Source organism: Diceros bicornis, chromosome 7 (genome assembly GCF_020826845.1).
Source record: "Diceros bicornis minor isolate mBicDic1 chromosome 7, mDicBic1.mat.cur, whole genome shotgun sequence".
NCBI lineage: Eukaryota > Metazoa > Chordata > Mammalia > Perissodactyla > Rhinocerotidae > Diceros > Diceros bicornis.
The window spans coordinates 62,275,428-62,302,062 of NC_080746.1; the positions used below are offsets into that span (position 1 = coordinate 62,275,428).

A 26,635-nucleotide genomic window follows, 5' to 3' on the forward strand; every position below is an offset into this window, starting at 1 on the left:
AGAAGCCGAGTGCAAGAAGGAATTTAGCCTGAGATGCTGAGGGCACCTCCTGTGTTTTATGCACATCCTACCTAAGTGCCTTTGTACAGAATGGCTCTTCTGCTTGAATATTCTTCCCTCCCCCCTCAAATCTTTACCCACTTCATTCATACCACTTTTCAGATTTTACCTTGGAGTATATACTCAGATCCTTCCCCATCTCCCAAATGAGATCAAGCCTCTATTATGCTATTTCACAGTGCCCCCTGTTTTATAGCATTTATCATAGTTTCTAATTATTTACAATGAGTACTCTTCAAATACTCAGTCTAACCACTTCCTGCTACCACATCATAGACTCATGAGGGTAGGATCACGTCTCTTTACTCATATTGAATTTCTAATCCCTACCAGGGTGCTGAGCACAGAGTAGGTACTCAGTTTCTGAGCTAGGAATTGCAAGAAAGACAAAATCCAGGACAAGCTGAATCCACGACAATGAAATCAACTCTCTTTACCTGGCTACTAGGAACAGTAACTTTGTAGACTTGGTGAGATTAGGGAATTTTAGAACTCAGCCTGAATCCTGCTCTATCTCTATCCTCTCAGGAATCAGCATCAAATCCAGAAAGTGAAAGCCACCTGTGGGACAGTCTTCAGGGGCAATAAAAATAAGAAACTGTGCCCATTTTTCAATCAGGCTGATGGTAGAAAGCCCCAAAGAAAGAGTACACGGTGGCAGTTCCCACAGGACACAAAATCTGGGGGATCCCTGGAAGGACACCAGGAAAGCTGCAAGCCTCAGTTCATCCTCCTCTGTTCTCCACGCCTCTGAATCTTCTAACTTCAAACCTTTCAGTTTCCCCTCCAAGCCCTCCTGTCCCATCAGAGACAGCTCTTATCACCACTTCTTCTCCCATATCCTCCCCTTTTCTCACAGCCCACAAAGAATCAGACTCAGGCAGCAAATGACACTGGAGATTGGATGTAATTGCCTCTCAAGATAGGCATAAGCAGAGCTCAGGCTGGGGCCCCACGATGGTACAGTGGCAGGGGTGGTTGGGTCACTCACAGCACCCCCTTTCTGTTTCTGGCTCTCATTCTTCCTCATTGACTCTGGAACAACATTGTTTCCACAGTAAAGGGCATCATAGTAAATTTGGTTCATAGTGAAGATGCATTCAGGAATGGGGGAGCTGGAACAGTGGGGTATGGAAAGGCACACAGGAAAAGATATGGTCTAAACAGCTAGAGCTCCTACGACTGCCTCAGCTTCTCCACAGCAGCATCCACATCGCCCCCCGTGGCGATGAGGGCCTGGAGATTGGCTTCAGGATTCAGAAAGCCCATGGCCCGAAGTTGCTCTAGCTGCACGCGGAAGTGAGTCTCTGGCTGCAGCTGCTGGAGATTGGCACTAGCTAACGCTTGCAACATCTGGAGGAAGGGAATGGAATGGAAGCCCAGCTCCATAGAGCCCTGTGCTAGAGGGACCTCAGGAGCTGGGACTGAGGGGGCAATCTCAGGCATAGAGACACATTCTCTAGGCTCTGTACTTCCTGCTATACTTCCCAGCCCTGCTAGACAAGGCATGAACCACAGCAGGAGGCAAGGTGCTTCTGTAGCCAGGATCTGCAGACCCTGCTCAATCTGTAGCAGGGCATGCATGGCACGAGGGTTTGCCATGGCTGCCTGAAGATGCGGTAGCGGCGGCAACTGCCGATGCATCTCATCCTGCAACTGTGGGGCCTGATTCATTCCAGCTGGCCTCAGAGATCTTGGATAAGCTGGTGGTGGCAGCCAGGCATGCTCAGGGATTCCAGAGGTAGCTTCCATGGGGGAAGGTGGTGAAGAAACAAATGGGACTCTGTTGGCAGCATCCCCCAGCCCTGAGACAAGATCAGGCACGTTGGTATTGTGGCCACTAGAGCTGTTCCCTGCACCATCTTGGCCTCCCTCTTGTCTAGTACTGCTCTCTGTGGAATATCTCAGGAACGCTGGGCAGGAAGACTTTCCCTTGATTGCTACTGACTCCTTGGGGAGAGGCTGGCCTGACTCAGGATCCTGGGATGAGGGTGGAGTTGGCGGAACTCGGTTTCCTGGTGGCACTGGTTCTTGGCTTGGGCTAAGGGTGGATGGAGTCCCCTGCAGGTAGGTTCCCAGGGACTGGGGGCTCTCATATAATTGCTGGAGATAGTCATAGAGCCCTATATTATCCAGAATGTTGGGAACCCTATTTCTAATTTCAGATACATCCTGGTGCCCAGGCTGCCTGCCTTGCCTGCTACCTGAATCTCCATATGTGGAAGCCCAGGGGTTGGGAAGAGGGTCACAATTCTCCATCCTTGAAGGTTGGCTGCTGCTGCTGGTAGCATTGGCACTAGTGGTAGTAGCAAAGGGATTGCCACCAAAATGCTCCTGTACTGCATTAAGCATTGGGTCCATAATATCTGTGTACATGGTACGAAGCACATTGTAGCCACCAGGGATGCTCTCCAGGTTACTGAGTGCCCGGTCCTGGCTACGCATCATCTCTTGCATCATGGCAGGGTTGCGTAGAAACTCCAGGGTCTGCCGCATGATTTCAGGGTTGTTGAGAATATGTCCAATCTCAGGGTTATGCTGGATCAGCTGCTGCATATGAGGATTATCAAGAACCAGCTGCCGTACCAGGCCTGTGTTGGACAACAGACCCTGTATGAAGGGGTCATCAATGATCTGAGCCACAAACTCAGGCACAGATATGTGCTGCCACATTGGTGAGCTTGGCTGGTCAGGGAAACTACCAGATGTCAGGTCCAGCCCATTAAGGCCTGTGAGGACACTTAAGCTAAAAGTGTGTGGCCCATCTGCTGGGTTAATGGAGCTTGGTTGAGGCAGTGATCGAGGGCTTGGAGCTAGGGTAGGGACTGAAGCAGGTGGGCACTCAGCGCCCATGGTGCGGCGCTGCATCTTGATGACCAGGTGGACAGTGAGGCCATCTCGCACTCCACACTGTGCTAGTGAGTCAGGGTCCTTGAGGATTTTGCCAGCAAAGATTAGGACTAGCTGGTCAGGGTGGGCCTTAAAGCGCTGGGATATCTCTTCCTTCAGCTGCTGGATGGTGCAAGTGTCTGTAACTGAGAAATCCTCCTTGTCTTTGGGCGTCTTCACTGTCACCTTGATGAGGTGGGGATCCTGGACCAGTGCTGGGCTGCCCTGTGGCAGGGCCTCTCCGCTTTTGGCCATGGTGGGCAGCAGGAGGCCCAGGTCTGTGGGGACACAGCTGGGGGATGGGAATGGGAGAGCAAGATCATCTTTTGGGCAGTGGTGAAAGTAAGAAAGGTGAGCAGGAAGAGAGTTTGGGGTCTCAGGGTGGAAGAACTGGAGGGTCCACGTGGAAGGAAGTTTGAGGTTCCAGGGATAGGATGTTCTGGGAGGATTACGGGTTTGAGAGATATTGGGATCAGGGGAGGGAAACCTGAAACCCTGGGAAAGAGATCCATAGTTTATGAGTGGCAGGGCAAAGACAGGAAGAAGGGCTCAGTTTGGGGAACACATACCAATCAGCTGTGGCCCCTTCCTTCCTCTTATACAGGGCTCCAAGCTGCCCTCATCTTGCTGAACAGCCACCCCTGAAGCCTTCTGGGCTGGAACTCACTCCATCAGGCCACCTCTGTGACCTCAGCACTGACATCACAGCCTCATACAATGGATTTTTGAGACCTCTCCAAGGTGGATCCCTGGGAACTTTGTATTCTCTGCCCTTTAACTCTTCTATTCCCTTTATCTTAATTGCCTTCTTCACAGTGAGGGGCCTGGGCTGACCCCTCCTTCTCAACCAATAATCTTGCTTCTACAACCTAGTATGCAGTATGTGGAGACTCAGACAAGGGTTGGACAATTAGGAAAGACTCCTTAGTCCTTGTGTCCCATTAAAACCCAAATTCAGCTACTCCTCAGATGAGCTTTTTCTTCTTGGCATTCTATGTTCCTGTCTTCTCTCTGATTCAACATTAGCTACAAATTCTTTATATATTTTCAAAGTATTGACTTTCTAATGGATAGGATCTAGGGTATGAGAGAGGGGTAAAGGATGACATGAACTTCTTATTTTACTTTTTTTTTAATTATTATTATCCCCCAGATGAACTCAAACAATGAATTGTCTATTTGCTAAGATAAAAAAGACCAGGGAATAACGTTGTTAAACAGAAAATTAAGAGTCCAGTTTTACATATATTTGAGATGTCTATTTTATATTTAAATGGAAATGTAGGAAAGTAGTTCAATATCATGAGTCTAGAGTTCATCGCATTGACAGAATATTTAGAATCATGAGATTAGTGATTGTAGTAAAAGAATAGAGGTAAAAAGATTGAGTCACAGACACTACAATATTTAGAAGTCTGGAAGATTTGATGGATTCAGCAAAGGAAATTGAGAAGAAATAAAACATTATCTCAGATAAAGAAAAGAGAGAAAGAGGGAGAGAGAAGGTAAATGAAGAGTTTCAGAATGGAAAGAGTAAACAACTGTGTTAAATGATGCTGGTAAGTCAATAAGATGAGGACTGAGAGTTGACCACTGGATTTGACCAGAGAGAATTAGGATCCACGATGAGACCAGGTTTGGAAGACTGGTCGGGGCAGAAAACCTGACTGGAGTGGGTTTAAAAGCAAAGGGATTGGAAAGGAAGTGGATCCAATAACAGTATTGTAAATGAGAGAGAGAATGATGGCTGTGTGGGAACGTGGGGGTAAAGGCATTTCTGCTTGTTTTTTTCATAAGCTGAGAACATTACATCACGTATTTATTCTCATGGGAAGAATCCAATGAGGAGGGAAAAATGATGCTGAAGAAAGAGAAAATAATCACAAGAGTAAGTTGTTGAGTGGATATATTAGAAGGACTAGGATCAAGTTCCCAAGTGTCAGGCTTGATTTAGGAGTTTATTCATTACAACAAGGTGGGGTGCAGAGTGTGCGGGTACAGATTCAAGTTAGTTGGTCTATTTAGTGGTGGAGTCAAGAGGAAGTCATTTCTGATCACTTTTGTTTTCTGGTTGGAATAAGCAAAACATCAGATAAGACTGAGAATAGAAAAAGGGATGTTAAAAGTTTGAGAAGAGTAGAAAAGGTATGAAATGATTACCTCAAAGAATAAGGTAGTGAATTGACTAGGGCATTGGAATTTCAAGTGTGGTCCCCAGACTGATGGCCTCAGAATCACCGGGAAACTTGTTACAAATCCAAGATATGGGGACCCACTCTAGACATATTGCATCAGAAACCCTTGGAATGAAGCTCAGAAATCTGTTTTAACACACTCTCTAGGTGATTCTGATGCACAGTCAGGTGTAAAATATTGGAGTAGGAAAATGCAGTAGGATTATTAACAGGCCAATTAAAGCTCTTGGCAATAAATTTACATGAAACTAGTCAGCACATTGAATGCTTTTCTCTGCCTACACAGAGATTAGGCAGAATTGGATATAAACATGGTGAGGTTGCTAAGTGAGTACTATGCCAGAATGATTATATTGGTAGATCATGGAGTAGTGTTGAGCTAGAAAACTGGTTAGGAAGCAAAAGAAGGTGCAAGGAGGACACTTACCCTCTTCTGAGTCCACAGGGAATGAAAGCAGCAGCCAGCACTGGAGAAGCAGAATCCTCGGTGAACAACCAGATTGCAGTTACAGCAAAGAGGTGAGAAAACATTTAGAGAGAAGGCTGTAGATAGAGGATTTTGCTGTTGCTAAATTATGAATTCTAAATGGTAGGGTGGAAAGGTTTGGAGAATTGATGACAAGTGTAAAAGTGAGTTAGGTGAGGGATTTTCAGAGCAAATTAGGATGAGAATCAGACAGATGACCTGGAGAGTTTAGGATTTTTATGTAAACTGAGGCACGCAGGGTATAAGGCTTAATCAGATTAATTAATTGGATAAAGATGTCTTAATGGGGATGTGAAAAATCAGTTTTAGCTATAATTTCTTTCTTGAGATATACATTTTTGGCAGGTTGTGTGGTGGAGTGGGAGTCTTTGCCAGTAGGTTTGCTAGAAGCACTTAGAGCTTTGTGGGCCTGTCCTTCGCTCTTGCTGATGGCAATGTCAAGGCTAGAGGATTGGTGGTCTGTGAAGAGCACGCAAATCTCTTTGGGTCCTCTTTGCAGACCAGAATCTGAATGCTTCTCACCACTTCCGCTGCTCCCACTCCAGTACCAGACACTGCCGTCTCCCACTTACTCTACCACAAAAGCTGCATAACTAACTGGTCTCCCTGCTTCCAACTTTTTCCTCCCCCACAGTCTATTCCCTGCTCAGCAGCCAGACTGACAATATTGAATCACTCCCTTCCTTTGCTCAACATCCAGCAGTGCATTTGTATTGCATTCATAGTGAAACCAAAGTCCTCTCTAGACCCACAAAGCTCTTCATGATTTATCAGATGTCCTGTTCCCCCCCCCCCATTTTTTTGTTTACTCCACTCGAGCTACAACATGTCCTTGTTATTCTTCAAACACAACAAGAATATTCCTACCTCATGGCTTTTACTGTCATGCAGCCTTCTCTGCCTGGAACATACTTCTCCCAGGGAATTGCATGTTCAGCTCTCCCAATTCCTTCTGATTTCTGCTCAACTGTCACCTTTTCAGAGAGGCCTTCCCTCATGATTGCCTGTTTAGCATAGCTTATCCTGCTTCATTTTTCTTCATAGTACTTATTACCACCTAAAATATCTATAAGTTAAATTGAGTATTGTCTGTATCCTCCATGAAGGAAAGTAAACTCCATAAATAAATAATTTTTGTTTTGTCACTGCTATTTCTTCAATGTCTAAAACAATATTTGACTTATTAAATTACAGCAAGAGCTTATTAAATTATTTAATAATTGGATAAATGAACCACAAATGTTTGTATACCAATTGGATGGCATACTCTTGGTGAGACAGAAAGAGGAGGAGATGGACCTTGGGTAACTGTAGAAAACACAGGCTACAAACCTTTGATATGCTGAAGGATGTGATATTCTTGGAAGGTGCCATGCCTCATGGAGGTCTGGGTTTGTGGTGACTGGAATGTGCAGTGAGGGTGGCGGCAGCTGGATCTCTCAGTGCTAAAGAGAGATTAGTTACAATCCAGCAAAGCCCTATGATTGTGACAATGGCAATTAGTAAGAGACTCCTAATAGGATAAAGACTTATCAAGACCCTCCTGATTTGTGGATTTTTCCTACTCTGGCCCTCCAGACCACTCTTCTTCCACTTTAAAACTTGAACAGTTTGGACTCAAGAAATCAAGGAAGTCTTTAGGACTAAATATCTGGGTCTATCTATGTTATATTCTCCCCTTTTTGTATGAATGTGTTATGACTCTCTTCCTCTACATGTGGGTCTGTTTATGTGTCTCTAAGTTTTTGTGTGTAGCTATGTATGCACATGGCTGTGTGTACAGTGTGTTGACTTTACGTGCCTATATACATGAATCTTTGGCTATGTGAGCTTGTGCGTGTGTACACACCTGTCTGAGGCTACATATGCATGTTCTTGCGTATGTGAGCATGGTATGATATCTGTGCATGAGGTTCCATGTGTACAACTAAGATTCTCTAACTCTTTAGTAATATATGCATGTGGTTTGTGTGTGTGTGTGTTCATATATGTCTGGTAGGTGAGATAGGAATATCACACACAGATAGTTGCCTTTTTTGCAAAAGAAACAAAGCCAAACCTCACATGGGGGCAAGTGGGTGCAGCCATTTTATTGACAGATCTTCCAGCCATGGCCAATGGCCTATTATTCAGTGAAGAATGCATTGTTTGGTTTCTCCTATTGCAGGACTTCTCCTGGATGGAAACATCAGAAGAGGTGGAAAAGGCAGATGAGGTGGTCAAATGGATCAGAAGGCAGGTAACAAGCAAATAGGTAGGCATGCTGGTTAGAATCCATGGGATCTCTTGAGGTTGTAGATAGCAGCACTGGTGTCCCTCTCAGTGGCAACGAGTGCCTGCAAGTTGGCATGGTAGTTCCCAATTCCCACGGCCTCAAGAGACTCGATTTGCTTGCTGAAACAAATCTTGGGGACTTGTAGAAGGTGGGAAGTGTCTCCAGCTAGGGATTGTAGCCTCTGCAGCACTGCTCCAGATTTGTGGCAGCACTCAGGCCCTTTGGGGTCAGCCATACCTGGCACATCCCAGGTCTAGGGCAGTGTCGGGGTAACTGCAGCTGGGTGCAGGAAGCCAACCCAGGCCCCATAGGTATGGTACAACCCAGCGTAGAAGAACAGGAGCCTCTGTGGCCAACAGCTGCAGACCCTGCTCAATCTGCAATATTGCTTGTGATACTTTAGGGTTTGCTAGGGTTCCAAGCATGTTGGAAAGCTGGTTCTGCTGCAGAAATGTGGGCAGCTGCTGCCTCAACTGTTCACTCAGCAGGGGCATACTCATGAACAACATCACATGGGCTGCCAGGTAAGGGTTGTTCAAAAGCAACTGCAGTATACTTCCTGTGTTCTGGGAACTTGTCTGCTCATCTGACAGCTGGAGATCATCTTTAATCTCCTGCCAGAGCTGTCTAGAGAGATAGTGGCATTTTTGTCTTCTGCCTGGGGCTGCTGGGTGAGGCCTATGCTAGGTAAGGCTGGTACCCCAGCTGGCTGCTGAATGGCACAGGTATGATTCTGGGCCTTGGTGGCAGTATTGGCCCTGGAAGTATGGTTTACCTTCTTGGAAGTAGCATTGGTTGAAGTGATTGAGGATAAACCACAAGAACTAGCATAGATGACTCGGGTTGTAGGGAGCTGTGGGAGCTGGTCCTGCTGTTCCTGGGGTGGTGGTGGAGATGGGGATAAGGACTCGATTTGTTCAGGTATTTGTCCTTCCAGAAGAGCTGAGAAAGGTTGCCCCCAAAGGGATCCGCTGAGCTGTTGAGCATTTGGTCATGGAAATCAGCATAGCTCTGACCCGTTGGCAATGACTGGGCATTGTCTCCACCTGGTATTGTCTTTAAACGCAAGTATGACTGTGAGTTCAGTGGATGCTCAAGATTCTGTGCAGGTTGCTGGATCTGCATTATTTCTTGAATCATAGCAAGGTTCCTCGCCAGCTCCAGAGTCTGGCATAGGATCTCAGAATTGTCAAGGATGTGTGAGACCTCTGAGTTCTGCTGCGTCAATTGTTGCACATCTGGGTGTTCTGAAATGAACTGTCTCCTGAGGTCCGTGTTGGACAGAAGCCGCTGGATGCTAGGATTCTCCAGCATCTGTGCTATGAGCTCTGGACTACCCACTTCCAGGTCCTGGGTATGCACCTTGGGTGCATCAGGCTCCACAAAAAAAGCTGATTCCATTGGGGTGTGACTCACACCAGCAGGTTGGTATACCCCACTGCTGTTTCCTTTGGTGTTTCTATCCCAGTGACAGGGCACATTGGTCAGCAGGTTCTGGAAGGAATGGGCTAGGGATCTGGAGCCATGTTTGGACTTGATGACCAAGTGGATGGTGTGGCCATCCATGATGCCCCTCTGGCTCAGTGTGTCATGGTCTTTGAGAAGGCGGCCCATGAAGACCGGCACTGGTTGATCCACTTGGCATTTAAAGTGAGCAGATAGCTTCTCTTTGAACAGCCTCACCAAGTTGTCATCAGCTATCATAAAGTCTTCCTGCCTGCCTGATGTCTTCACTATCACTCGAGTGACACTTGAAGAGATGTTTTTGTCTGCAGGCAAACCTGAAGGATGCCCAGTCTCAACCATGCTGGGTGTTCGAGAGATGATATGCAGCATGGATCTTAGTGGGTGGGCAGATGAGGAGCAGGTGGAAGCAGGGGCAGAAGGAGTGAGGGCAGGCAAATGTTTCTGCTGGCCTCCGTCTCAGGTGTTGTGTTCTCAGGCAGCAGGCTAGTTTCCTTGTTGCCCAAAAAGAGATGAGTGACCAGGTTAGGGCCAGGTATTTTGCGATGTTGTACCCCTACCCCAGTTCTCCAGATGTGGCCCAGCTGAGACCTGTTGTGGCTACTGATTCATACGTGGTACAAGGTGGGCTAAGTGGAGATGACTCCTCCCAGGGCTGCCCCTCCCCCTGCTCCACCCCCCAAGAGCATAACCTGTTCAGAGAAGAGATATTGTCATGTCAACTCTAGCCTTACAGTCTCTGCCAGGACCAGCTTGGGAAGGATGACATATTTGGGGGGTCCAGGTGTCCATAATGCAATAAAATAAGACATATTTCCAGAAAACTGGGGATAAAGTTCTCAGGATGAAACTATTAAAAAAAAATAAAAGGGGGCCGGCCCGGTGGCGCAAGCGGTTAAGTGCGCGCGATCCGCTGCGGCGGCCCGGGGTTCGCTGGTTCGGATCCCGGGCGCGCACCGATGCACTGCTTGGTAAGCCATGCTGTGGCGGCGTCCCATATAAAGTGGAGGAAGATAGGCACCGATGTTAGCCCAGGGCCGTCTTCCTCAGCAAAAAAAGAGGAGGATTGGCGAATGTTAGCTCAGGGCTGATCTCCTCACAAAAAAAAAAAAAAAAAAAAAAATTTTAAAAAAAAAATAAATAAATAAATAAAAAATAAAAGACCATCTTGCTTATGTGGGATGTGTGTTTCTCTGTGGTGCTGTGTGTGACTCCCTTGCAGAGATGTCAGGATTGTTGTATGAAAAGTTGGCTCTATTGAAGCCAAAGATAAAAAACCGTATACCTGTTGGTAAGAATGGTATCTCTTCCACAGGAAGGAGATTATTCCTTTTGTTAATGATCTGGAAAAAGTGGGAGCTTAGAAAGGAAAGTGGAGCAAGAACAAAGTTCTTAAGTGGAAGAGGAGGTCATGTTTTTCTCTGAGCCTAGATTTTGGGACTTGAGACTTAATGAAGAGTGCTCCCACATGGTGGGGAAAAATTTCCTCTATCCTAGAAGCTGGAGCAGGACTAGCCAGGGAGGCTCCCTCTAGGAGCATTCCAAACTAAAGGTAAATGAGCCATTCCTTGCTAGGTATTTTTTATTCACTTATCACTTGGTCTTTTCTACATGTCATTATAGCAGAATTTTAAGAATAATTTATTTCAGTCCTAGCCTCATCTTAAGTGCCCACCTCTGTGTCAAAACATTAAGGCAGAGAGATGTCTGTGAATCAAGAGGTGAGGGTGGAGGAGGTTAGTAGTGAAATTCCTAACAGGACAGATTTAGGCAATTAAAAAGCCAGATTCCCAGTTCCAGGCAAATTTGGACAATGGTGTTTGGTTTTTATTTGGGTAGCAGATGAATTTTTCTGTTAGTTGATACATTAAAATGTATGTTTATATCTATGTTGACGTTTGGGTGTTGATGAAGATATCATACATGTAAGAGTGGAATGTGTATGTCTGATTAGTATACTTGTGAATGTATGTTTGTGAAAGTGTAAGTATGAGGCAGTGTGTGTGAAGTATTCTGGTATCCTCTGTGTGACTGTGAAGACTTTAGGGTCTGAAACTTGACATTCCATCCACCTGCCTAAGGGGAGGTGCACTGTACAGATAGATAAGTGACGAACAGAGAATCTGGGCCCATATGTTCTCAGTGTGTGGACAACGAGCAAAGACACTACAGGCAGTTTGCCAGGAGACTTCCTGCTATTACACTAAAGGATTCTTTATTGAGAATGGCTGGACCTCCAGCCCAATCCATGTCAGACTCTCCTTATGCTCAGCCATCAGTCGCTCACTTTCTAGAGCAGGACTCAGGCCTGAGCCCCTCACTCAATTGCACTCAAAGTGAGATTGATATAGGACAGTGAAACATTGATTTCACACCAAAATACTGCCCCTTTTCTCTTCAGGTACCCCAGAGGAGGTTGAGAATAAGAAAGGAAACTTCCATATCCCACTCTATTGACCAGCTTCCCTGAATCTTCTGCACTGGAAACAGAGGATCCCAACCTGAGACTTACAATTCTAAACCTAGCTCACAGAATCCTACAATTGATGGAGCTGGGCTCACAGTCTTCAAAATACAGAATATGAGATTTGTTTTTAAAACTATGAATCCAGGTGCCGACCTGGTAGCACAGCGGTTAAGTTCCTGTGCTCCTCTGCTGTGGCCCGGGGTTCACAGGTTCAGATCTGGGACATGGTCATATGCACTGCTCATCAAGCCATGCTGTGGTGGTGTCCCATATAAAGTAGAGGAAGATGGGCAAGGATGTTAGCCCAGGGCCAATCTTCCTCAGCAAAAAGAGGAGGATTGGCAACGAATGTTAACTCAGGGTTAATCTTCCTCACATACACACACACACACACAAAAAAATCTATGAATCCAGCTCCTACAATTCTAGGATTCTGGTGAAGAGAGGGTAACATTTCCCAGGTAGTGTTTTGTTTCCCAATCAAACAACAATCAAATCCACCTGGACCATTATTAAAGAAAACTTTAAGGTACTAATTGAAATATTAATTGTAAAGAACTAACTAGATATAATCAATGCCTTCCAATCATTAGGGCTGATGGCCATTTTAGGGAGTGGTCCACCTGGAGAGAGAGGAGGAGGACACGCTTCTACCCATGCTTTGCCCTGAGGTCTCAGGGCCTGGAGGGCTTGTCGGGTTCTGGTGAGGCCTAAGCCCCAGAGGGCATTTTGGCTGGTGGTTTTTGTAGCCTGTGTTTCAGTGTCAGGAAGCTGAGGTCATAACTGATCAAGTAACCATCATCGTAGACATAGAGCTTATGATCCGATGTCTGATTAGTAATTGATGCCATGCAGTGTTTCTAGCATCTTATCCAGCAGGATACTGAGATGGCGCTTCTGCCTAGTGCTGGTATCAAAACCATAGAAGATCTCCCCTTGGTGGGTGCTCAGTGAGCATACGGCATAGAGCAACCCACAGGCCATGAAGGCCCCTGACAGGGCTGGCTCGTACTGGCTGGTGTGCCAGGGTTTCTCCACTTCTAGAGTGCTGGCACTGAGACAACTCACAACCAGGTTGCCCTTGCTCTCCTTGGTGGCATAAAGCACCCACAGATGCTTCTCATCATGAGCAAAATCTAAGTCTTTCCAGGGCACACTAGCATAGGAAAAGTGGTTTTTGTAGGTGGCACCAGGCAATGGGTGCCACAGGACCAGGGTATTGGAGAAAAGGTCCACCTTGGCCATGTCCCCTGTGCCATAGTAGTTAAAGTACATGAAGTTGTTGTACAGGGCATTGCCATTGCAGTCACCATAGCCCGTCTTCCACTGCTCATATTTCTTCAGCAGTACCAGGTCGTCATAACACTTGTGCAGCCAGTAGTAGTGAGAGTACCCAGGCTAAGCCGCACACCAGAATCATCAGGGTAACAAAATGCTATAAAAAATGAGCAGGCTAGTGTTTTAATTGATAGCAGAGACTTTGGAATCAAACAGAACTAATTTTTCATCTCTCTTCTTTTATTTACAATATACTATGACAAAATAAATAATGGTAAAAAAAACAGTAACAGTAATAGTAATAACATCAACAGCAACAATGCCTAGTAGGCACAGTGCGTGCATTATGTCATTTAATTATAAAAAGACCCGTAAGGTAGGTTTTATCCCAACAGATTAGTAGACTGGATCTTAGACAAGATAAGTAAATAGTTCAAAGTCACTCAGCTCATAAGTAAAATCTGTAAAAGGAATAACAAAAGAATCCACTTCATTGATTGTCAGGACTGACCAAGGTAAAGCAAATAAAATAATTAGAAGAGTAGTCGTCTCAAAGTAAGCAATCAACAAGTTCTAGCTGTTATTTTTTTCTTCTTAATGGATAATCTTCTGTACCTAGACTCCACTGCCTTCCATCTGCCATTGAGACACAGGTGTCCTGTAGCAGGACACAGTTCTGGAACTGGGTTCAGGGAGATTTGCGGTTATGAGGTCATTTTGGAAAGTCCCTTAAACTATCCCTGACTTATGAGCATTGCCATCTCCTGCCGTTGGCTAGTAAGTCTTGCCTTACTCACAGAGATTTTGAGAGGATTTAAAAAGCAAAAGCAAGTAAATGCGTTTCATAGGCTACAAAATGTCTGCAGGGATTGGGGAGCATTATTATCAATAAAGCTAGTCTTTCTGAGATGAGCTTCCACTAGAGTTCTTCAATGACTGATTCAACCCACATTCGTCCCTCTCTCCCATGACCTCATAGTCAATTGGGTCTATGTCACACTTCTATATGTTCTGACTTTAAACACCCATCTGTGAGTTGCGCCTGCCTCCCTAGCCAGGTTGCCAGTTTATTGAGGGGCTCATCCATCTACTCATTGATTTATTTAGCCATTCTTTTATCTATCAAATATTTATCAGCACCTACTATATTACTCACACTTTTCTATGTCATCTCACATGATATTCTCATATCTTAATTGCTCTCATTTTACAGCTGGCTAAGAATAGGTCTGACACGTTAATTCATTTTTCCAAGGTCACTTAGCTTAAGTGGCAGTATTGGGATTCAAACTCAGATCTGTTTGACTTTAAGTCTCAAGCTTGGTCAATTTCATCCTCTAAACTTCTTCTGAGCAGAAGTTAGGATTCTGAAACCCAGGTGTAGAAGAGTTTGTTCTTGAAATAAGATCAGGCTAGGGATAGAACCAGTTTTGGATTATGTTGAAATTAGAAATTTCAGACAGTGGGTTTGTAAAGGAAGCTCATGGCAGCCTGGGCCATCCTTAACCGATGAAAGGAACATTAAGAGGTAACCTGTCAGTGAGCCAGCCTGGTGGCGTAGCGGTTAAGTTCGAGCGCTCTGCTTCGGTGGCCCTGGGTTCACTGGTTTGGATTGTGGGCGCAGACATATGCACTGCTCATCAAGCCATGCTGAGGCAGTGGCCCACATAAAGCAACTAGAAGGATGTACGACTATGACATACAACTATCTACTGGGGCTCTGGGGAGGAAAAAAAAAAGGAAAAAAGGAGAAAGATTGGCAACAGATGTTAGTTCAGGGCCAATCCTCCTAAAAAACAAAACAAGAGGTAACCTGTCAGGCCTAGGCCATATTTGTCCAGAGGCACACCTAAAACAGAGAGAAGAAGCTGAGATGGGGCCATAAAAAACACATTAGGGTAGAGGTAGGGGACATTTGGAATAAACCTGGTTGAAAAAGAGAAGTCATCCTGGACTCACCTGCCATCTGCATGAAGAGGGGCCACCCAGTAGAGGGAAGAGGCTGGATTGGGTGCTGAGTCTGGGCCCCAGGCACCTGCCTTGTATGAGAAGCCTATCCAATTAAGCTGCATAACAAGAGGCCTGGGGATGTTCTGGAGGCCTCCATGGGCACAAGAACCTAGAGAAGAGAGCAGGCAAAGTATGAGCTAGGTATGAAGCACACAACCCACAGGAAGCAGAGTATGAAAGCATAATAATTGTGTGCATTTGAGTGTATGTCCATACACCTGAGTGCATATAAAAGTGTACAAGCAGGTGCCATTTTGCATGAATAGAGGTTAGTGTGTATGTCTGAATGGGTGTGTTTATAAGGTATATATGAGTATGCTCATGTGTGAGAGTGTGCTAGTCTCCGTCTGCATCCCTTAGTGATACACCAAACAAGGAAATCAAAGATTTATTCTACATTAAGATATTTGCTACTCAACTCTCAATACACCATAGACGATCTTGCATGCCCAACCCTGTCCTTGTGGAGATGAGATCTTGGGAAATTCAGTCTTAGGCATCACCAGGGTGCAGGGGTGCCCTGAGGCTTCTTCTTGCTCCTTCTCCCTCTCACACTCACTTAGCTGGCCCTCAAGGACATCCACATCCTGGCTAACAGCATGGAAGCTGCGCTGGTCAGACTCAGCCAGAAGCTTGAGTGTGAGGTTGGCGTTAGCCACCTATGGGAATGAGATGCCAGAAATGTGGGTCACTGAATGTTCTTAAGAACTGAACTCAGGCTCGATATTTCTCAGCTCGGAGTCTTCTTCCCCAGAAAGACTTGATTTTGGAAATTGTCAAATTTGTGATTAGATTAGACAGGAGGCTATGGAAGGGAGAGAGATTCCTTAATCCATCCACGTACCTGGCTCTGGAGTTGGTAGAGGAGGCTCCCAGTCTCACTAACTCCTCCCTTAGCCTTAAGCTGGGTCATGAACTCGTATGCTCCCTCCAGCGCCAGGCACAGTAAGTTGAAGGCTGGGACCTCATAGAAGGCAGAAGAGCAGGAGGATTCCTGGACTCCAGGTTGCAGTTTCTTTCCAGGACCTGGTTATCCTGGTCTTCAATGGCTCATGCATACTCACTGACATGGGCATGGGGTTTTGGACAGGCCGTTCCCCCAAACCTCAACACCTGTGGCTCTTTTCATCCATCCACATCCCCCTACAGCCTACAAAATATTCTCATATCTGTCACCTTATTTGCTTCCATTAATAGCCCTTGAGGTGAGCATTAGTTTTATTTCCATTTCACAGCTGAGAACGCTCACATCCTTTTCACTGCAGGAAAAATAACTCTTTCCCCTACACAATCTAGATTTTCTCTTTCTTTTCCTGGTTAGATCCACACTCTCAGGAGTCACTTGGTGAATAAATGAATGGACAGACTCCCAGCTTCCAGTCTGGCCCCATCCCATCAATATTCCCCAGGAGCTCCATGAGTGACCATTACAAAAAGCAACTGACCCCATCACACTGCTGATGCAACATTTCTAGTCATTCATCCTTACTTATAGCATCAATTGCAAGTGCACCAGCCTGACACTCAAGTCTCTCCACACATTGCCCCTATTTTATCTCTTCGAATCAAAGTCTTTCCTACCTCCTTTGCACTAACCATCCCATTTCCAAGCCTTTTATTGTTCTATACAATATTCTCATCTTCCAATGGATCCATACTCGTTAATTCGCCCATTAGTGTAGGAAGCACTTCCTACATAAGCCTCTCTATACTCTTACTACCACTGAGGTTCTCAAGAAAAGTCCCTAATTTTCCCTTCATACTAAGGATTCATCTCAAAGATGGGGCTGTGTTTCCTTCAGCTCTTTCTCTACCACCAGGGCTCATCCCCATGCTGAGTCCAGGAGAGGCTATGCTTGTGTAAATTCCAGCCTCAGCCCCAGCCCACAGCTCCAGCACTCACCCTGGACAGCTCCTGCTCATACTTGCCCATAAGCTCCTGGGCTGTACTCCGTAGCTGCTCCAGCTGCTGCATGCGGATGAGGTCCTTGGGCAGGTGAACCACACAATGGCATATGCTACCCTTATCCACAGAGCCTGGCACATCTCTCACCAGCTGCAAAAGCGTGGCCACAGTCACATTAAGCACAACGAAGTATGTTGGGGCACGTGCACTGTTTGGGAACATGAGGCACGAGAGGAGGCTGATGCTGCTCTGGAGTGCCTGAGAAGAGATTTCTCTGCACAGGAAGATGTTCTTGACTGTCTGGGCATCCTTCCGCCGTGAGTTTGAGTGACTCTTCCCTTGATTTCCCAGAACTGAAGTGCAGTCCCCTTCCAGCTCCTAGTGATAGGGCACCCTCACCTACCTCACGCACTGGCTGCAGTTCACATAATTGGAAGCAGACTTCCTGGATGCTCTGTGAGAGAGAGGAAAGCCAGTCTGAAGAGAAATGTTAGAGGACTACCTTGGGAGCTTCAGTTCTCTGAAGTACCCCCTCTGTAGAGATTCAGTAGATTCCCACAACTTTGCTTTATCTTGAAGACAGCAGGGACAAAGAGTTCCAAATCATCAAAGAAGGGAAATTAATATTAACAGCACATGGGGAACTAGAGTCTGGACTGATATTTAGCATTCACAAGAACATGACAAGGTATGACTTGTAGCTCCCATTTTATATCCTCAGAGGAAGTGAGAATTTAAAAAATTTTTACGAAGTCACATGATTAATAAGTGGCAAGGATGCAAGCTGCCCCCAGGTCTTATGTTTGTTGTAGATGTAGATCCTGTGCTTTTACTCCTGAGGAGCTGCAGAGCTCCAAACTATGTTGGTGTGGGTACACAGTGCGGGCCATCAGGGTGAGGGTGGGAGGCAGCTGCCTTGCTTCCGCTAAACAGAGTGAGGGGAGAAATGTTCTAGGGAGAAGAGATGCATAATTTGGGGTCTTCTTCCCCTTGCCTATCATCTTACATTTTCACTCAGAGCTCAGACCACTGATTCTAGAACAAGACTGCCTGAGTTCTGCTTCTGGCTCTGTGACAATGGGTGAATTACTTAATCTCTCTGTGTCCCAGTATCCTTGTGTGTACATGAAGAAAATTATGTTTTATTTTAAGTATTATATGTAGAAATTATATTTGTGAAGACTCTTACTGGCCTTTGATAAGTCATTTTTATTAGTTATTAGTTACTGTAATTCCCCATGTCCATCTCTCCACTCCCATTTTAAAGCTAGATGAGCCGGTACTGGATTGAAGCCTCCTTCCCAAGTTGTTGCTTAGGCCTGTGGCACCTTGCAGAATCTTCAAGAATGGAAATGTACGGCCTCTGTCCTTCTCTGAATAGTCCCACCCATAGTTTCTCTGGCCTCGTAGTTAATCTGGCTGTGTCTTCAGCCTGTAAGTCAGCCCAATAGTTTAGCTTTGGGGCATAACGAAGCAGAGGTCACACACCAACAATAGACCAGGCTGGCCTCCCTTAGCTCCAGAACCCTTAGCACAGGAAAAGAGTGGCAGGCTTCTGCAGAAACTAGGCCTCATAAAAGGGCAAGGTGTACAGCCCAGAATTCCTCCCTCTCTCACCTTCATCCTGTTTTCCCTCTCTCACTCTATGCTTGCCCAAGCCCAGGGATAATCAGAGCAGATAGAGTATCCCGTCCTCTTTCCAGCCATCTCTAGGTCTCTCCACCTTCACTCTCTCCCAAACCTAGGGGTTCTTGAAAAGGATCAGAGGAGTGAAAGAAGCCAGTCCAAAGCACAGAACCATCTTTCTACTTGCTTGTGATCCCTCCACCCTAGTCCTGTACCTGAGGCTTTCCTGGGAGCACCAGGGGCAGCTGCAGTAGAGTAGTCAGGAGAGCGGAGACAGGCTGCTCTTGCTTCAGCTGCAAGAGTGAAGTAAGATCTTTGAGCTTCCCTAGGCTTTTATCTCTGGTCCAAGTGAATAGTCTCAGCAAGAGGGGCACAGTTTTCAACATCTGAAAGAACTAACTGTGCCAGAAGATGTGGGGAAGTGTGGGGGTAGGAGCTGCGAGAAAGGGTTGTGATAGAATGGTGCCTCCGAAGATAGGGTGGAAGTGAGTTTCTCACTATAGAGTCTTCCTCAGCCATCCCAAGCTGACATCTGCTCCCACCCTGCTGGGCCCTCTTGCCCAAACAGATTAAGGCAAACCTGAGACATCTTATGGGGACTTTGGGATGGGTCCCTTCCAGGAGGGACTGTGGTCTTTCCCTCAACTTTGAGGGAAGGACTATCTATATGGAAATGTAACTGTGCCTGCTCAATCTCGAGGACAGAAGCCATTTACTTAATCGTGTACCCTTGGATAAGGGCTAAGCTGTGTATCTGGAGGGATTGCTTCAGCAGTCCTGGCCTGCCATGTTATGTGCCCTCCCTCACCCCTAGAAATTTATCTCCTAGGCACCCTAAACATTTCTATCCTACCCTACAATTCAAATATATCTTCCCATTCAAGCTCCTGATCCCAGCATCCTCCATTGCCTGTCCTTCACGAAAGCCCCCTCCCAATATCTTCTAACCAGCCAAGGATCCTCTAGTCCTCTGGGCTCCTGACTGGGGTATCAGTACAGAAAAAGAAGAGTTTGGCTCCTGGGGACTGGACAAGGAGTCATAGCTCAGTGGTCCTAGTGCTGGCCATCCTAAATTATTCTCTCCTCTTCTGTTATCTCTCTTGAGTACTTCTCAGGCAATGGCTAGGCTCACACCCACCCAAATGCCGAGGGGGATGTCAGATTTCCTATAAAGTGTGATCACCCCCATTTTTCCACTGAGGAATTTGGTCTCTGTAGCTCTGTTATCTATATCCTTTATTACTTCTCTACTTCTCACTGCACCTCCAACTTCAAATATTGTAGGTGCTAAGCACGAAGGCCCTCTGCTTACTCATCATATCCTTTAGAATCCTTTGCCTAGCACGTAATACTTAACAGAGAACAGCATATGAAGCCTCCACTTCCCCTTCTAAGGAAAGGGTCCAAGAGCTTAGGTGAATGTTTGACTCCAGGAAGCTCTGCTCAGGGCTCTGTTGGGAAAACCTCAATGAAAGATCACACTCTTACCCTGCTTTGCAGATTCTCACCCACTGACTTCCTGCCCAAGGTCAGGGATCCATTCTCTGCCAACTCCTCTGGCCAGTGGTATCGGGTCCAGAGGAGCCACAGAGGTTAGGGAGATAAGAGAGGAATGAGTTGGAAAACCTAAGCTACATAGAGCAGGAAACCTATTCAGAACGACTGTCCAGGTGGGCATTACCAGAACTTGAGGGAGGGAGAGACAGAGGGAAGGAAGGGTAGAAGAACAGACAGAGCATGAAGCATGACACTAGTACTGGGGTCATCGTCCTATTTTTTTGCCAACTAAAACTAGTGAGCAGTACTAGTTGGAAAAGCAGGAGAAGGGTCAGCATCTGAGCAAAGTGGGAAAACAGCCTAGGGAAGCAGCCATGGTATAGTACACTCCCTTCCCTCCCTGAGCCAAAAGGTCTCCCAAGATTTAGGTGTTAATCACCCAGGCCAGAACCATGTCAGTTCCCACAACTGTGTTCTATTTTATTCATATTGTAGCTTTTCCCCAGCTCCTCCTGTCTTCATCCCTTTAGCAAACATGGAGTTCCTTCTTTGTGTCACACACTGTACAAAAGGCCCTACTCAGAGCCACTTTTCATTAATTGGGTTCTGGCTGGGCAAAGTGACGGAGAAAGACAAGATCCTGATTCCCAGGCTGTGTCCTGCTCCTCCTTGTCTGTCATGGTCCAGGCCCAACCTCTTTTATATGTATGTGATACATCTATGGAGATCAATACAGAGTTAGAAAAAGCAGGAATAGTCTATGCACAGTAGACCCAGGCAGTGAGAGGTAAGTTCATTGTGCACTCTGCCCACACGATGGGAACAGGGCTGGGGTGAGCATAAGGCCACCTATCGGCAGATGAGGGAGATGCCTTGGTTAGAACTCTGCCTCAACGGGTCCTGCAGCACTGCTTGGCCAGCTGAGGGCACGCACTGGAGAAAGTAGGGTGCTCAGTCATTCCAGTGGAGGCCCTTTCAGGGCCCACATCCCGCACTGCCCCTGCCCAGCAAAGTCGAAGCAAGTGCCTGAGCCTCTGAGCAATCTGCTGGGTACGCACTCCGTAGACCACAGGATTAAGGGCAGGGAGGACCACCACGTAAAGGTTAGCCAGTAGGATGTGGATACGGCTGGGCACTGTGTGGAGACCAAAATGGTGAGCTAGGAAGGAGAACAGGACAGGTGTGTAGAAGAGAGTGATGACACTGGCATGGGCCCCACAGGTGCCCAGGGCCTTGCAACGGGCACCATGGGATGGCAGGCAATAGATGGCATGGAGAATGAGGACATAGGGAGCACCTATGAGCCCTAGGTCAGGACTGGAGAGAGCAGCGTAGTGGCCAGACCATACCAGATGTTGGGGCGCATGTCGCCACATGCCAGCCGAGCCACACCCATGTGTTCACAGTAGGTGTGGGGCAGTGCCTGCTGCCCACAGTAAGGCAATCTCTGGAGCAGAGCTACAGGGGTTGCCATGACACAGGCACCATGGGTCACAGCAGCTACAGCCACTATACCTACCACACTATACCTATCAGGAGTGCCCTGTAGCGCAGAGGCTGGCAAAATGGCTACATAGTGGTCCACAGCCATGGCCAGCAGCGCTGAGGACTCAGCAATGAAGGCCACATGGGCAACGAAAAGCTGGGCTAGGCAGGCCTCAAAGGAGATCTCACCTGACAGGCCCCAAAGCACAGCCAGAGCTTTGGGCACTGTGGATGTGGCGAGAACCAAGTCAGTGGCTACCAGAAGCCCCAGCAGCTGATACATGGGTGCCCGAAGTGCCTTGTCAGCTGCCGCCCGCCCCAGTAGAAGGGCATTACCTGCCAAAGCTGCCATATAGAGCAGGAACACAGGCACAGAAAGCCAAGCATGCAAGGCGACCAGCCCTGGAACCCCCAGTAGGACAAAGGGCCCCGGCCCAGAGATGAGCACAGTCTGGTTGAGAGCAGGCAGTGCAGGATCCAGCTGCATCTCTTGATTCTACCTGGCTCTGTCCCTGCAGAGTAAAAATGGGGCCTGTGAGATGCAATCACCAGTTCTAAAGAGATTTGAAATAGGTAGGGGTGAGGATCAGGGCATAGGATGCTGGAGCATTTGCTGAGAGCCCTCTTTGTGTCGGGTACTGTTCTAGATGTTTGGCATACACTGACCTATGGATTCCCTGTCTGTGGGTTTGCTAATGCTTCCATGTGATGAATCAAGGAATTTGATTTCTGAGAGGTTAACAGACTTACTCCAGGTCACACATATAGTAAACAGAAGAACAGGGATTTGAATCAAAACTCATCTGACTGAAGACCATACTCTTCTGATAGTCTTTTCTGGATGGAATGTTTCTTCATCAGCCCAATTACATGGGGACATCGGATGCGTTTGTTTATGCTTTTCTTAATCACCTGTCCCACAGGAAGATATTCATGTTATCCAAGCTTAATCTTTCCAAGTGCAGTACATCCTCTGGGCTCCCTCCACTCTAGCGGAGATGTAAGTCAGAAGGCAGGAAATATAGAATGGCTATTTTCCACTCCATTCACTGACAGATGCTCAGACAAAGCTCCTCTTCCAAGTTCCCTTTCCAGAAGCCGTTTAGCTCAGATTCACTCTCCCAAACATCCCATTCCACCCAGTCTGTCCGGTATTTTTTTCCAGCTGCCCATGACCTTTGACATCCCTCCCTCCAGTTCTGATCCATCATAGCTCTATGTACCTGAGTCATGAAACCTAATTGCTGCTTTGAACAGTATAGACATTCGTCCCTTGACTTAGCTTTGTGGGTCCTCTTTCTTTCGTCCTTTATTTGTTGGAAGACCTTTTGGGTTCTCTGGAACCCAGTCTAGAAAAGTTCATATCCCACTAAGGACATAGCAAAGCATCAAAATCAAGCTTCAGTGTAAGGGACCGGGGTCAGATGCCACAATGACAGTGCAACTGGTGGTCAGGTTAAAATGCTGGAGGTGCAAGGACTTTACTTCCCTGAGCTTAAACAGATAAAGAGCAGCCTAGAAGAAGGATCAAGCTAAGGTGGGCTTTCTGTGCTCCACCCAAAGACCAGAGTTATGTTCTTGAACTTCATGAGACAGAGCATCTGGTATTTTAACCTGGTCCTGGGGTCTGAGTAGCCTGAGGCAGGCAAGCAGAGAATAGGGTCTCTGGCCCTGAGTGAGGCTATCAAGCTTCCCATAGTCTGTGTCTGCTCCAGCTTTCTCTGCAACACTGCCTCTTGAACCTTCTCACACATCCCCACACTTTGACTTCTGCAGAGTAGAGACAGGTAATAAACCAGATAGACTTTCCCACCTGGAAGTCTTGTTGGTTTAGAAACCAGAGCTTCCTTCTGAAGGATAAGGCTTTGCTGAATCATGGGGTCTTGTCCTGCCTCTCTCACAGTGGAGGCATTGAGGGCTCCTCTGGAACCTGGGAACATTGTGCCAGAACCCACAGAGCAAGCCCAGCCTTTATGAGGGAAAGAGGATGTCAGCTCCCTCAGGGCCTGGGAATGTCTCTTCCAAACCACAGGGCAAGCACACCTGTAACCAGGCAGCAGCCCCATAAGAAAGTCCTGTACTCAGGGTATGTGGGCCCTGTGAGTGCACTTCCTCTTGGCAAAATTCTGTGGACAACTTCCCCATTTATCTCATGTGTAAAGCCCACACTTCTGATCCTTCTGTTTCCTCCCATAGGCAAAGCGAAGGGGAGGAGGAGGAAGCCGGACACCCTCCTCCCACCCTCCACTCACAACCTCTGCTATGTCAGTTTCTCTGCAGGCACAGTTGCACCATTCTGATCTCCCACCTACCTGCTCTGCTCTCCTTGGCTGCCCAGTCCTTTACCTCATCTCCAAGGTACTGCAACATATTGTCTCCAGGGAAGAGTAGAACATCCAAAAAAGTATTAAATTCAGCTGGAAGCATTCAGAGAAAAAGAAAGTATAGTGAAAAGACTTCAAGAAATGAACTCACACAGATTCTGTGACTCTACCTGACCCTGGGTTTCCACTCCCACTCTGAGGGTGTCCTCATTCTGACGTCATTCACACACACATCCTCACACAGCATCCTCTAGGTCAGGAATTCAGCAAGGGCCACGCTGGTCGAAAAGTAAGGTAGGGTCTCTACCCTCCCTGGGCTCCCAGGCACAGGACTGTCTCTGAGCTGTGGCTTGGAGTCCTGCAGAATCTCCTTGATGGTGGTGTACTGCAAAGGTATCACAACATCTTGTGGCCCTTTCTATGATCAGGAAACCAAGGTACAGAAAGGGTAGGGTCACACAGTATGGGACCAGGAACAAGGTCTCCTGGATCCTAGTTCAGGATTGTGACTTCTCCTGGACTTTTTGCCTTGTTCCTCACTTGATAACAATTTTCTTCTTGACAAGAGAAGCTGCCTCTGCCACTCACACTGATTTGGCAGCTCTACTTGACCCTGGGTTTCACTCCCACCCTGAGTGTGTCCTCATTCTGACTCCATTCACACATGCATCTCTTTTTTACTGGCATGAGTCATTGGGGGCGCTGGTGGTACAGAGACCTGCATGAACCAGCTGTAGACTGACACTTGTCTCCCACCATCTGCTACCTCCTCCCCATGGGGTTCCAGGCCAGAGCTCATCACCTCCCTCTTCTTTTTCTGTTGATTCTTCTCAGGTGCCTCTGGCTCCTCAGAGCCTTTCTACTCAAAGTGATTCACATGCTGTGTCCTGCCTAAGAGGTGGGAAGGACAAGGCATTGTCCCCCGCACCCCCCAGGGAAGAACAGAACATCAAAGAACGTATTAAATGCAACAGGAAGCGTTAAAGGAAAAAGAAGGCATAGTGAAAAGAGTTCAAGATATAAACTCAGACAACCTGTTTTCAGTCTCAGATTTGTTATGTGATTTGGGATGACTCCCTTTGAACCATGATTTAAGCAAAGTATGTGATCCCCACCCTGATTTTGGAGGAGACAGGAGTGAGAGGGAAAGATGGTACAATGTTACAACTTTCTTGTCTCCATTTATTCCCACTTCAGCACAGTGGTTAAAATCCAGAGCCGGCTCTAAGGCCAAATTATCTAGGTTCAAAATCTTGTTCTACCACGTATAAGCTGTGTGGCTTTGGATAAAATACTCAACTTCTCTATGCCTCAATTTCCTTATCTCTAAATTGGAGATAATAATAAATACACCTTGTTTTCAAGAATATTGTAAAGATAAATAAAATAATATATGTAGAGCAATTACATAGGGAACAACAGTGACTGAAACATGGTAAATGCCCAACACATGTCAAACAGTGTTTTTATTGTTACCTGAGCACTTTTATTACTTCTGGACCCATTCCTCTCCAGTTCATTTCCACTGCATTCCTAGTTCTCAATTTCATAATCTGATAAAAAATCCCTCATCATATCTTTTAAAAAATAAGATGAGTTTGAGACTGAACTAAAGATATTTGAAAGCAGAATGGTCCTGAGTTTGAAAAAAAAATTTGGTTAAAAGGCAGGTGGAGGGCCGACCCCGTGGCTTAGCGGTTAAGTGCGCGTGCTCCGCTGCTGGCGGCCCGGGTTCGGATCCCGGGCGAGCACCGCCGCACCGCTTCTCCGGCCATGCTGAGGCCGCGTCCCACATGCAGCAGCTAGAATGGATGTGCGACTACGACATACGGCTATCTACCGGGGCTTTGGGGGAAAAGTAAATAAATAAAACCTTTAAAAAAAAAAAGGCAGGTGGAAAGATTCAGATTAGATCTGATTAGACCAAAGAAGGAAATTCCTTGGCTGTTTGACCCAAGAAAAGAAGGCGAGTACAAGACTCCTTTAAATAAAACAAAAATTTGGTGGCATTGTCTTCTACCCTGCTCCTAGTCCCCAACCTCCACGTTTCCGCATTATTCCGATACAGGAATGATGAAAGTGAGAAAGGGAGTGGTGATGCCTTAGTCCCAGTTCTCAAACTTAACAGCCACACTGGCCCTCCACTACATCCTCTCCTTTGCACCCCAAAGTAGTGCTCTGAAAAAATGTCTGAACAACTCATTTCTATCAGGACGAAGAGGCTTCCTGGAGCATCTCCTTGAGGATCAGCACTGTTAGTGGGACCTTCAGTGTTGCCTCAATATGGAATAAATCTAGGTAGGGGATAGGAAGGAGACCTTTTCAGGAGCCCCCAAACTCTGTATAGCGTGTGCCTGATCTTGCCTGATGAATTCTTGCTGCTGATGGGTCAGGAGCCTCTCACCTCTCAGCTGCAGGGATGGGATTAAAGATGAGGAATGGGCATCCAAGCCTCTATCTGCCCAATGCTGCTTCAGTCTCTGCTGCTCCAGTTTATCCATTCAGCAGTCAGTGTACCTGAGACCTAAAAGATCCCAAAGATGCTCCAGTGGTAAGCCTGGGACAGAGCTGATGTGAGTGAGAATGATTTATGGGTCTCTTCTCTGAGCTCCTCAAGGGGGCATGGACCCTGAGCCCCTGGCGGGATTGAGAACCTGCTAGTTGCAGCTGTG

General features: G+C 46.7%; 2 protein-coding genes and 1 long non-coding RNA gene across 4 annotated transcripts; all 3 read right to left on the reverse strand.

Annotated features, from left to right (window-relative positions):
• Window positions 1-1,236: 1,236 nt before the first annotated feature.
• On the reverse strand, window positions 1,237-3,204 carry LOC131408058 (ubiquilin-3-like). Its single transcript, XM_058544623.1, has one exon. The coding sequence runs from the start codon at window positions 3,202-3,204 to the stop codon at window positions 1,237-1,239; it is 1,968 nt and encodes a 655-aa protein (XP_058400606.1).
• A 4,500-nt stretch (window positions 3,205-7,704) lies between these two features.
• UBQLNL (ubiquilin like) lies at window positions 7,705-9,935 on the reverse strand. Its single transcript, XM_058544624.1, is given in 3 exon segments — window positions 7,705-8,525; window positions 8,528-8,860; window positions 8,863-9,935. Coding segments are annotated over 3 exon segments (1,605 nt in total). The 5' UTR covers window positions 9,743-9,935; the 3' UTR covers window positions 7,705-8,133.
• A 5,606-nt stretch (window positions 9,936-15,541) lies between these two features.
• On the reverse strand, window positions 15,542-24,052 carry LOC131408751 (uncharacterized). Of its 2 annotated transcripts, XR_009220810.1 has the most exons (4): window positions 23,952-24,052; window positions 17,435-17,485; window positions 15,970-17,181; window positions 15,542-15,784 (listed from the first exon to the last, which is right to left on the reverse strand). It is a non-coding gene; the product is annotated as an uncharacterized LOC131408751 (long non-coding RNA). The 2 variants fall into 2 exon arrangements; XR_009220809.1 differs by having other exon boundaries at window positions 15,970-17,485.
• Between the last annotated feature and the right edge of the window lie 2,583 nt (window positions 24,053-26,635).

Coding starts and splice junctions, on each gene's coding strand:
- LOC131408058 (XM_058544623.1), bottom strand. CDS start 3,204: ATGGCCAAAAGCGGAGAGGCCCTGCCACAGGGCAGCCCAGCACTGGTC.